We start from the raw sequence: 11,641 nt of genomic DNA on the forward strand, positions 1-11,641 counted from the left end.
ATACACACATATATATATAAAACAAAATGCCAGGTTAAACAAAATCATATGCCCCTTAGTGTGAATAAACACTAACAAAAAGTGTTTTATCGTTTTAATGTTGTTAAAAATTTTGTTTATTTTATTTTGAAGAAAAAATACATGTAGAGAACCTTTGTTTTTTTGGGAAATGAGCAAAATCCTTTTTGATTACTATTTTCTTAGGAATTTTTTAGGTTTGATACAATTATCATCAAATTTATTTATATTTTGCTAATTTCCCTAAGCCTCACTGATTGCTAGTTTGCCTTTTTTTATTATTATTTTTTACTAGATTGGGTTGAAATTTATGGTGTGGCCAACCACAAACCCACCAGGATAATTAACAAAGAAAAAAACTGTTGTTGCTAAATAATTTATGGTGATAGCAGAAGTAATTAGCTACCCAAACAAGTGTCATATCTGATTATTTTTTGGTCCTGAATCAAGAACTGCTGTGGATCTTGTTAAATTTAACCTCAAGTTTTTGTTTGCTTGCTTGTTTAAAACTAAAAGTAATGACATTCAGTGTGAGCACTGGAGTTTGATCAAAATTATCCCCCCAAAAAACTGACTACAGTAAAATTTTAAACCATCCTTATTATTTTTTGATTTTATGGTTTAGATGTGGCTGTGATCGGAGCCCCTGATGCCACATGGGGACAGAAAGTTACTGCTGTGGTTCAGCTGAGGAAGGGGAAGAGTTTAACCTTACCAGAACTGCAGACCTGGGCACGGTAATGTTTTTAAATCTTATAATGTTTACATCTTTACGACTACGTTTTTATCTCTGATCAGTTTTTTCTTCTGTTCATATCGATACCAGTTTTAAGTTTGTAGCTCAGCTGGATAATGACCTTGTTTTGGCTGCAGATTAAACTGTTATTGACAGGCTAGATGAGTTGAAATGCTTTGTTTTCATAAACAAACCACCTCACCAGTTTTCACAAAGGTGGTTGTGGCCCCAGCTCCACTCCAAACCTGTACCACCGGAGGAGACCGTGACCTAAATACTGGTAACTTGGAGACAATCCATRATTGTTAGTCTGCAAAGACTGGCTCCAAATCCGTTTATTGTGAAGGACTGTGTCACCTGTCACGTGCTGTTTATTCATAAAACAAACTGTTGGTAATAAAATTAATACAGCTAAAAATTGCTTCAAAGATCAACTTTACAGATTTTGAGCTAAAATACGAGTTAGTCACAGCAAATACTCTGAGGTCCACTTCTTTGCTCAAAACTTTGTAAGTCCACACTTTGTTATTAAAGTATTTCATGAACCGCTGGACTGATTTTATTGAAACTCCTGGTAAATCATTATTGGATGAATATCTAAAATTCATTCATTTTTGTAGTCAGTCCATTAGAAGGGCCACAGCTAATTAACCTTAGCCAACACAACAAAAGTCTACAACTCAATTTTTCTTTGGAGAAAATGAGCAAAAATGTGGTGTGATGGTAGCTGAGAGTCAGCGTTTAGAGCATTGCAAGGGGCACTGGAAGCAACATGTACAAAAGGGGGGCATTGTGAGGCTTTTGGGGGGCATTGTGAGACTTTTTTTTGTGGGGGGAGGGGGTTGCTTTAAGGAAAGGTTTACACCAAAGATGCAGATGAAAGCCAGGCAAAAAGTACTCAGGATGAAGCTAATGAGAGAAAGAAAGAGTTTGTTTTTAACTTTTTTATTGTTTACATCGCCAAGTTGAAATATCCTACTGCATTTGAAAGCACCACTCAGTTCCCGCAGCACATGTGGGAGGTTATCTAGCAAAACAGCTTATTGGGAGCTTTGTTGTGGTCCAACTCCTTGGCTCTTAAAAATCCAGCTCCTCTTTAATTCAGCATTTCTGATTGGCTGCTGTTAGGCCGACTTCATTTACGTTCAGTGTTGGTAGCATTTTTTTAAGACATTTGTAAATATAATTTCTATTGACATGGCTTTTTTTTGTTCCCTAGAAATTTAAAAAATCTGTCATTCAGTGATTTTAACATTTTTTGTGCTAAATAAAAACATTAAAAATCATAACTGCAACAATAATAATAATAATAATAATAATAATAATATTCATTGCAAGTAGCTTGCATCTTATTTGATGGGGGGCGTTAAGAGATCTGGATCATGGATGGAGGGGGTGCTGGCCCAACAAAGGTTGAGAATGGCCTTTAATTCAGGCAGTTCCCTGAGCACACCCAGCCCGGTCCTGAAATTTTCAGATCAGTAGAAGATGTGAAAGACTGGGAGATGAAAATTCAGGGAGGTTTAAAGGAGGCCACAAATGATTGTTATGGAGGGTTTTGTCCTTTGGGCTAACATTTCTTTCTAAATGTCACTGAAGTTTATTTTGTCTGCAGCAGGAGGTAGCTGCTGGACATGCAGATCTTCACTGTGTACTGACACAAACAGAACGTGACTTTATGAAAGTAGCTCCGCACTTTTCTTAACTTTCCAACCATCTGTTCTTTTGTTTTTGTTTTGTTTCGTTTTCTGCCCTGCGTGCAGTATTTGCTACAACCCAGCCGGTCCTTTAGTTACATGTTTAAATTCTGTCCCAGTGCAGCTTTGTGTGCATGACAGCTCCATATGGAGTGCTGATGTTACGTCCTGCTGGCCCAGTATGCCAGATTAATACCACTGCCGGTGACCCACGCTGACACACTCGGATATACACAGAAACACACACACACACGTTTGCTGCCAGGGGTTCAGCCAGCGGAGGGGCCGTGCCAACACACAACACACTGCTCTGCCCTGAGTGTGGAGGAGATGGAGGAAGACAAAATGAGACATAAACAAGTAGATGGATGCTCACTCCTCAGTGCCCTGACTTCAAATGTCAGTCTGAATTTCTGTCACACCCTCTGCGCTGTCTTGAACACACACACACACACACACACAGAGAGAGAGAGAGAGAGAGAGAGAGAGAGAGAGAGAGAGAGAAACACGCTGCCCTGGAGAGATTGGTGACACGAGCGAGCCCTGTTACAGAGCCTGTATGTATGCACATACCCACACTTTCCTCTCCGAGTCAGACAGACGGAGACATCTGCTGAAAGGAGTGTTTGATGGCAACCGTATGAGTCATTACGCTCACTCACACAACAGGAGTGCACACACCGACACACACACACACACAAACAAACTAGGTTAGAAGATAATAAAAAGCGCTCCGGGCTTTAAGACTTGACGTAACATTCAGCCACAGACAAACAAAAAAATAAAACACTTTTAATTATCGCTGCCTTCTGTTTTCCTTTTTATTATTTCCCACCTCTTTTTTTTTTTTCATTTCCCTTTGATTATATTGTTTTGTATGACGGGACTCGTCTATGTCTGGAAGCGAAGTGGGGATATTAAGGGAGAACTCCACAGAACGTATGAAGGACATTTCTTTCTGTATCTCTGCCACAGGGGAAGCCTTTGTTGTGCAATTGTGTTTTTGTTTTCCCTTTTTGTTGTTTTGTTTTTTTCTCTCATCGACGTTGTTGGATTTGTCAGCGCCGTGCACATTGTTTTATTTGTCGTGTACACGTCTTCTGCTTTTAAACGTTGGTGTTTGTTGCAGGGAACACATGGGTCCATACAAGATTCCAACAGGCTTGTTGCTCGTGGAGGAAATGCCGAGGAATCAAATGGGAAAAATCAACAAGAAGGACCTCCTGAAACACTTCTTTCCTTGACTCAACATGAGGGACTCTTCTAGGGTTGGCTTTTTTGTTTAGTCAAAATGAGGCGAACTTTACCCACAAATGTACTAAAAACACACAGAAAATGGGTAAACTCATCATGGTCAAATATCTGARGAGGAAATTTTATAAACAAAACCAACAACTATTTTAGAGTTGGAAACTTGAGAAAATCACTGTCATAAAACAGTATGAAGTCCACAATGAGGACAAAAAGTGTTGAGACTACAAAACAGTAAAAGTAATCTGAACTGTGATTTTATCTGATTTATGATACAAGGTGTATGAAACTTTCATTAGATAGTGTTTTGTTTTTCGCGACAGTGTATCACAAATTTAATGTCATCACATTAACAATGAGGGTAATATCAATATTGTAAAGAACAAACTGTTTCTTTCTAACTTCCAGCTAAAGTTTAGTAAATTTACCCATTTTACACTTTTACAGCACGTCGTTGTGGGGATAAAAATAAAAGTACAAATTACTGTTTTGTTATGAAATATTGAAATCAGTTATTCTGACAAAATGTTGTGAAAATTAGATTTAGAATCATAAAAACTTAATTGAAGTTGAAATAAAAGAAGGTATCAGTTGTTAAGAGAATTTATTGAGTCAAAATTAAAAATCCAACAAACTCTTTTTTTATTTTAACTAAAAAAAATAGTAAATACACTAATTATTTCAATCTAACATGGGCTTTAATATTGTTTTGCGTTTCATAAAAGTTAATCTCTTTGGACCTGAAATATAAAATAACAGATAAATAACAGTTTATTTTGGATCTTTAAAAAAATGAAACAAACTAAAGTTTTACACTTAAATTTTATATAAAACGTAATAAAAAGTTGCATTATTCAAATTTTCATCMTTGTTTCAATCTCTAAATAGATTTTTACGTTATCAAACAATTAAAAATGTTTATTAAATACTTTAGAGCCATTCCTTGGAAAATAAAAGTTCATATTTTATTTATTGTTCTGTATAATAACAGTATATAAAGGCATCTGTATGAAAATGAGTAGGTTGAAGTCAAATATGTATTTTCCCACCCCTCTCACTTTTCAGTTSATCAAATTCAGATTTTTTATTATATTATTATTACAAAGTAATAAGCATTATATCTGTTGTATTTGCACTGATCATTCTGGTTTTGACTCATAATTTACTGATGAATAATGAGTTTTAAGAGTATAAATTTCTGTTTCTAATTGATGAAATTGAATGCAACATTTGCTGTTTTGCTAAAAAAAAATAAAAAATAAAAATAAAAAATAAAAAAATAAAAGTCATACGGTAATGGTGTCCAGTCCTGGTCCTCTGGGTTTTTGTTGTTTCCCTCCTGAGGACCAGGTTTGGACACAACTGCTCTAAACTTTTATGAATAAAAAGCTGTGATCAAACGCACATGATGGTTTTATTATTGGTTGAGCCTGCTCCATAAAAGGCCATCTGAGAGGAACTTTAAACCACGTTATTGGTTTATATTAGAGCAGAGGAGCCCAAAGTGGGGCCCGTGGGCCAAATTTGGCCCGCCAAGCCATTTAATTTGGCCCACCAACAGTTGCCAAAGTTACAAGGTTGTAACCTGTTATCCTATGTAGAAACACAGTATTTCCATTGGTCAATAAACTATAAAAGGGCTGTAGTGAAGGTAGTTTTCATTCATGGTGCTGACTTTATCTTTGATTTATTAGGATTAAATATCAAACATGAAATGACAAGAAATATTTAGATCAGATTTAACCCCACATATAGATTTTCACACTTTATAAGGCCACAAAAACTCATATTTTATCAATTTATGAAATGTCCCATGAGCCTTTGCTATTTGAGAGAATGGCAGAGTTTCTCCAAGAGCACAAACTAAAACAAAAGAGGGACATTGCACAGCTTGATTGTTAAAAAAAAGGACTTTACTTAAAAAGTATTTGTATTTCATGTATTATATTACTGCACTTGGCCTGCAGCCCTGGATAGATTTTCATTTTGGCCTCCTCGGGGAAAGTGTTTGGGCACCCCTGTATTTGAGTGTTGATCGCACTCGGAGCACAAAATAAACTGTGATCTAAAAATTAAAACTTTGAAGAGAAGTTAATAAAACGCCGCCACCCTTTTGCATAAATTACAGACGCGGCTATAATTGTTTCCTGGGAGCGTTTGTTTGTGCGTCGGTGCAGCTGTGTGTACACAGGTGCGACGAGAGCTTCATTCTCCAGCAAGGCACAACGCCACAGCTGGAAGCCCCCCCCCCCCCCACACACACACACACACACACAAACACACACACACACACACACACTCCATCTGACTCACCCTCTCACCCCGCTCGCTCTTCTCACCTCTCGTCTTTTTCTCACCTCAGTTTATCCAAAAACTTCGCCTGCTTCTGTCTTCACCACGAGTCACAACAGATTGCAGCGGCGCCGGGGCCAACTCAGCCGCCAGACTCCTTTTCAGGGAGCGCTTGGCGTGCTGCCAGCAGAGGCGGCGTGTGTTAGTGTGTGTAACAAAATGACAGAAAAGGCCCAGAGAAGAGCAGGGGGGGAAAAAACTATAAAGCAGGATGGAAGAAGAGACTGGAGCTTTAACAACGGTAAAGAGACGAAGAACATGAAATGATAAAAGAATGAAGAATGCTTTCAGATCTGCTGGAAATAAACAGTCGTGATGAACAGCCGTAGAAGTGAAGATAGAAAAATACACAATCACTGGCTGATACAACCTTCAGTCCACACACACTCCTCCGCCCACAGCCACCAGAGACCTGATTAAGAGAGCGGTGCTATCGATCTGTGGGCTGCCAGGCTAGGATGGATGAGCAGGCAGGGCTGCAGGAGCACCAGAGGACAGCTCCGGTGCCCCCCACACCTCCCAACGCCACACCCAGCCATCCACACCAGGATCAGCCTGCCACGCCGCCGCTGCAGCCGGCAGCTGAGGGTCGAAGTGAGATCTGAAGTGTGAGGTGATACGTGTCTGAAGGTGAGGGGGGGTCTTTCAGGCTCGTCTGCTGCACACAAAGGGGTGGGCGGGGAGCGAAATGCACTCCTGCCCTTGAACTTCCTCTACCTGCCTTTTATTTCCCCCCCACCATCTCAAACACACCTCTGCCCGTGTCTGCTGGAGCGTGGTGGAGGAGGTTGTCTACAGATGGCTGCTTATTGGGCTCCAGGGTCCTGGAGGGTGGGTCGTCATGGACCCCCACCGAGGTTGTTTGGGACAGGAAAGAGAGAGAGGATTTCGAGTGACGTTCAAATGTTTCAAAAGCAGGTGATTTCACAGAAAGGTGTAAAGTTTGTATTATTGTGGTAACATCGGATTTTAAGCAAACCTGGATATTAGAATGCTGACTCAGCATGTTTTTCTGTTTGTTTTATAATCTAATTTCCATACTTTGTGTTACTTTAGTCATACATAAGTCAAAATGTTCAGCTTATTCAGATGTGTGGTATGACTTTAAGTTTTTGTAACTTTTATACTTTTTAAAACATTTACCTTTTATGTACAAATATTTTTCCCATAAAATACATTGAGATCTCTGTTATTTCTTTAAAATCATTCTTTTTTTAACTTCAACAGACTTGCTCCATTTTTGTCTTCTTATACTACGTTTAGCCTTTAGATAGCCTCGAAGTCTTTAGATATCATTTTGCTAACCCCTTGTGACACTTGTAGGGAGCATTTAGCTACTTTTAGTTTTTATATAGTCTTTTGCCACAATTAGCTTTTAGCTAATCTTTTGCTACATTTATTTATTAGTCAGCTTTTTTCTTCTTTTAGCTAGCATTTTCTACTTTTAGTTGGCTTTTTGCTACTGCTAACCAGCCTTTTTATTGCTTTCAGGAAGTAATTTGTTAGTTTTAGCTTTTATAGCCTTTGGATGCTCTTTAGATTCTAGCTAGCTTATTTTCTACATTAAGCTATTTGCTAGCACTTTGCTGCCTTTAGCTTTTAGGGAAATTTTTGCTTTTTTAGCCAGTGTTTTCTTTTAGCTAGTGTTTTCTACTTTTAGGCAGCCTTTTACTTCTTTCAGGAAGCAGTTTACTAGTTTTAGCTTTTATCTTGCTTTTGGATTGTTTAGGTTCTAGCTAGCTTTTATCTGCATTTATGTTTTTGCTAGACTTTTGCTACCTTTAGGTTGGCAGTAGTCTGGTTAAAACCAGACCCCTTGTCCTTCACTTTGCTTCATACGAGGGTCTGGACTCTCAGCTATAGAGAAGTGATTCTTGCTGGAGGCGTGGCCTCTGCTGAAGTTTAAAATGATTGGATCAGTTGGCTGCCATGGTGCGCCAGCTCCACTGTGAAGGAGGCTAAGAAGCTAACCGGAAATTGCGTGCGCTGTAAACAACCCTACTGAGAGGTGAGTGGTACCGAGCCGAACGAGACGACTGTAAATGAGAGCTGCTGCTTTGTCAGACAAATTTGATTTGGAAGCCTTATCGACACAGACTGGCTTCATTCACTTCCTCCGGCACTATCATACGGCAGTGTATGATAAAATAACTAGCAGACACTGCGCAGAAAATCGACGTTCTGTTCTCTGATTGGCCTGAATGAAATGCTCCTGAAGAAATCCTTGTCTATGGGAGAAATCCCAGACAGAGCAGTGAAGGGAAACTAGAATTGAGCGGAACTGCGTGGGAAGGCAAGGGTTTGGCAGTAGTTTTCTACTTTTAGTTGGCTTTTTGCTACTTTTAGGCAGCCGTTCACTGCTTCCAGGAAGCAATTTGCTAGTTTTAGCTTTTATGTAGCCTTTAGATTCTTGCTAGCTTTTTTCTACATTTAGCTTTTTGCTAGCCTTCTATTACCTTTAGGCAGCAGTTTTCTACTTTTAGCTAGTGTTTTGCTTTGTTTTAGCTAGCATTTTCTACTTTTTGGCTTTTAGATATTTTGTTACTTTACCTTTTTAAGTGTTTTGCTTTATTTTATTTTATTTTTTTAGTGTTTTACCTCCTGTTTCAGCTTTCAGCCACGTTTTTCAGTGCTCAGATTCTCTGTTTTAGCACCTGGCAGCATTACAGCCTAACAAAGACTCGAATGCCCTTATTAATGTTTTATTATGTCACAAAAAATCAAATATCAGTTCATTTGGTTGCTAAATAATTTTCTGTAACTATTTTCAGCTCGTATAGTTTTACCACAAGAGGTATCATTCAAACCAAGAAAAAAAAAATACGACCCGTGTTTCAAAAACAGCTTAATTTTTATTGTGAATCAACTTCAGACAGAGATCGGTAAACCAGCTGGGAGTTTTTAAGTTTTTGTAGACAGAATAATCCTGAAATGTGCCCAAGGATTTCACCACGTTTAGCGTCTGATTCATAATGCAGCCCATGCAGAGAGGTCAGCTCTGTCGAAATGTGCTCCCTGAGGCTTTAGACTCGTGTTACTTTGACACTCATCCTTTCTCTGCGACTCCACAGAAGTCCCAGCCTGTCACTCTCCTGCAAACATGAAAGCCCATCCATCATGAATGATTCTGGAGGAGAAGGAAGCACCTCCCTCTCCTCCTTTAAACTGCATAATAAACAGGTCAGGCTCAAGTCGTGAGACAAACAAACACAACGTCTCCTGAATTCACGGCGAAGCGTTTATACGCCGCTGTGCTGTTTTACATTCCAGACACAAACACAAAGCGGGGCTATAATTATACAGTCAAACATTTACATGCACACTTTTGACAGTCACAAAAGGCTGTGGGCCCGCGGCTACTTGATCAACATGACAGGCTTTATGAATGTAAGTGGGCAGAGAGACGAGTGATGGGAGGATGACAGGCAAGGCTCTTCAGCCCCAGGGACGCCCGAGCGTACACAGCACACAGATCCAAACACACATCAGTGAATCCAGAACGCCACCAGGCCTGTGTGGGGGCTTAACCGGCGCTTGTAGTGGCAGGTTGTTGTTTATATGGAGCTCATGTTTATTCTAAAGCTGCTTACACCTCACTGGCTGCAGCCTCGGGCTTCATTCCTGTGAAACTCCTGCTGAATCCCTGTTTTCTCCCTGCCTCTTCTTCTGTTGACACCCCCACTTCCCCCCTTTCTTATTCCATTACTGTTTTATTCTTTCTCTCCCTGCCCCCTCATTATTTGGTGTCATAATGATATTTCACAGCATGTTTTTCAGCGAACCTCGCAGCATTGCTCGAGGGCTGGCGGTGTCGTCGTGATAGGCAATATAGAACCTGAAATAACTCATCACATCTTTGAAGAAATGACTGAAGACTTTGTACAAACGTGTGACCGTTAGGGGCCGGGTCCTGTGGTTTGTGGTGATTTACTCCAGCTGATCTGCTCACTCAGCCCGGGAGTCACAAACTGAATTTTGTCAAAGGTCAGGATTCTTCTATTCAGACGGCCCGAAGGTCAGCCTTTGATTAATTATTTTTCTGAAATATGGATGATCTGCTATTTATTTTCAAAGCAAAAGAACTGCTGAGTCTTTATCCAGTAAAATATAATTAAAAACTTTAAAAAGGCTTGAAAACCAGACAGAAACATTAAAAGGAAGGTATAAATTTAAAAACTGACTGCAGCAGCATCAATGTTATCTTTTAAAGTTTTCTTGATAAAAAGGAAAGTTTGAAAATGGGTCTAAATTCTGAAAGGAACAGATGAGTCAAGAATGGGTTCCTTCAGCAACAGCTGAACATGTTTAAAACAGGCTGGAACAAAAGTTCAATCACTAAAATATCAAACTCAATAACAGAAACTTTCTTTAAAGCAGACATGTTTTAAATCCTTTTTTTTCACATTTAAAACACTAATTTGGGGCCTATGTAAAGTGGAACTGCATGTTTTGCTCTGAATTCCTCCTTATTGTAACTCCACAAGCCCCCCTTTCATCTCTTTTCTGAGGTGTGTCTCAGATCATCCAATTTTGAGGCTGTCTCTTTAAATCCAAACGAGGTGCTTCACGCCCCGCCCCTCTCCTTACATGATGGAGTCAGAGTCTGACCCAGATCCAGAGGGGAATGAAGACCACCAAGTTGTAGTTGGTCCAGAGCTTATTTGGCAGTTCCATCGCAAATAATTTGATGTAATAGTTCATAAAATATAGAGAATAAAGAAAACTGAACAGGTTGAAAAATATAACCCAAACAGAATATAAAAACATCTACATGAGAAACTAAATTCTAATTTTTGCACTCCTAGAGACTCAAGTACACAACAAAATGTATTAAACAGCTAAAAAAATGGATTTATTTTTTCATATGTCACTTACATTAGAACATGATTTGAACAGGCTGATGTTTTCATATTTTTAACTATTTATGCATAATTCAATAATAATTTTATAATTCAGGACCAGATAGGACAAGCTCCTGGTTTGAATATGGCCCAGGGACCATCAGTTGATTATTACTTCTTTTTCTTATTTTCCCTGTTTTAGGTCTTAGCAGTAAATACCTAAACATTATATACGTACTGTTTTCTATATTTTAACCAAGATGTTATTTTCATTGTTTATGTATCTCTAACAGTTTTAGCTTAAACACAAAGTGAGAGCAGCAGAGCTGCAAACTCGCTAAAATACTTTTTTTTTTTTTTTACATTAACTGCTTAATGTTAACAGATGTTCCTGCAGCACTGGTGTCAAAGTGTTTATTTTCTTTTAGTTCAGCACTTTTTTTCTTATCAAACATGGCTTAAAAACTTTTTAGAAGAGAAAAAACAGGATCGATACTGAATTATCATGTTCTGGCTCTCATAACTCGGCCCACTCAACAATGGAGAGGGACAAGGTCATGAGAGAATAAATAGCAGGCAAACTAGCTAATGATCTATCATTCTGGACAAGCGGCTGCACCAGAGAGCGGGCTGGCTGACAAGATCATTAATAAAAGCTGCTGGGAGAGTGATCGATCGGCTTGATGTATGATCAGAGCCACAAATACTATAAAACACCTGGATGTCAAGCCCCATGTCTTTGAGGG

At 39.0% G+C, this 11,641-nt stretch overlaps 2 protein-coding genes across 2 annotated transcripts in view; both read left to right on the top strand.

Moving 5' to 3' along the window:
- Nucleotides 1-5,106, top strand: part of acsf3 (acyl-CoA synthetase family member 3) — a gene marked incomplete in the record, with an annotated part of 47,031 nt that extends 41,925 nt beyond the window's left edge. The window contains 2 exon segments of the mRNA XM_014002981.1: nt 644-755; nt 3,581-5,106. Of these exon segments, the coding sequence (XP_013858435.1) occupies nt 644-755; nt 3,581-3,695 (227 nt within the window).
- Nucleotides 5,107-6,512: 1,406 nt separating this feature from the next.
- Nucleotides 6,513-11,641, top strand: part of cdh15 (cadherin 15, type 1, M-cadherin (myotubule)) — a gene marked incomplete in the record, with an annotated part of 59,456 nt that continues 54,327 nt past the window's right edge. The window contains 1 exon segment of the mRNA XM_014002982.1: nt 6,513-6,648. Within this exon segment, the coding sequence (XP_013858436.1) occupies nt 6,513-6,648 (136 nt within the window).

This window comes from Austrofundulus limnaeus, unplaced genomic scaffold, assembly GCF_001266775.1.
Source record: "Austrofundulus limnaeus strain Quisiro unplaced genomic scaffold, Austrofundulus_limnaeus-1.0 Scaffold16, whole genome shotgun sequence".
Lineage (NCBI taxonomy): Eukaryota > Metazoa > Chordata > Actinopteri > Cyprinodontiformes > Rivulidae > Austrofundulus > Austrofundulus limnaeus.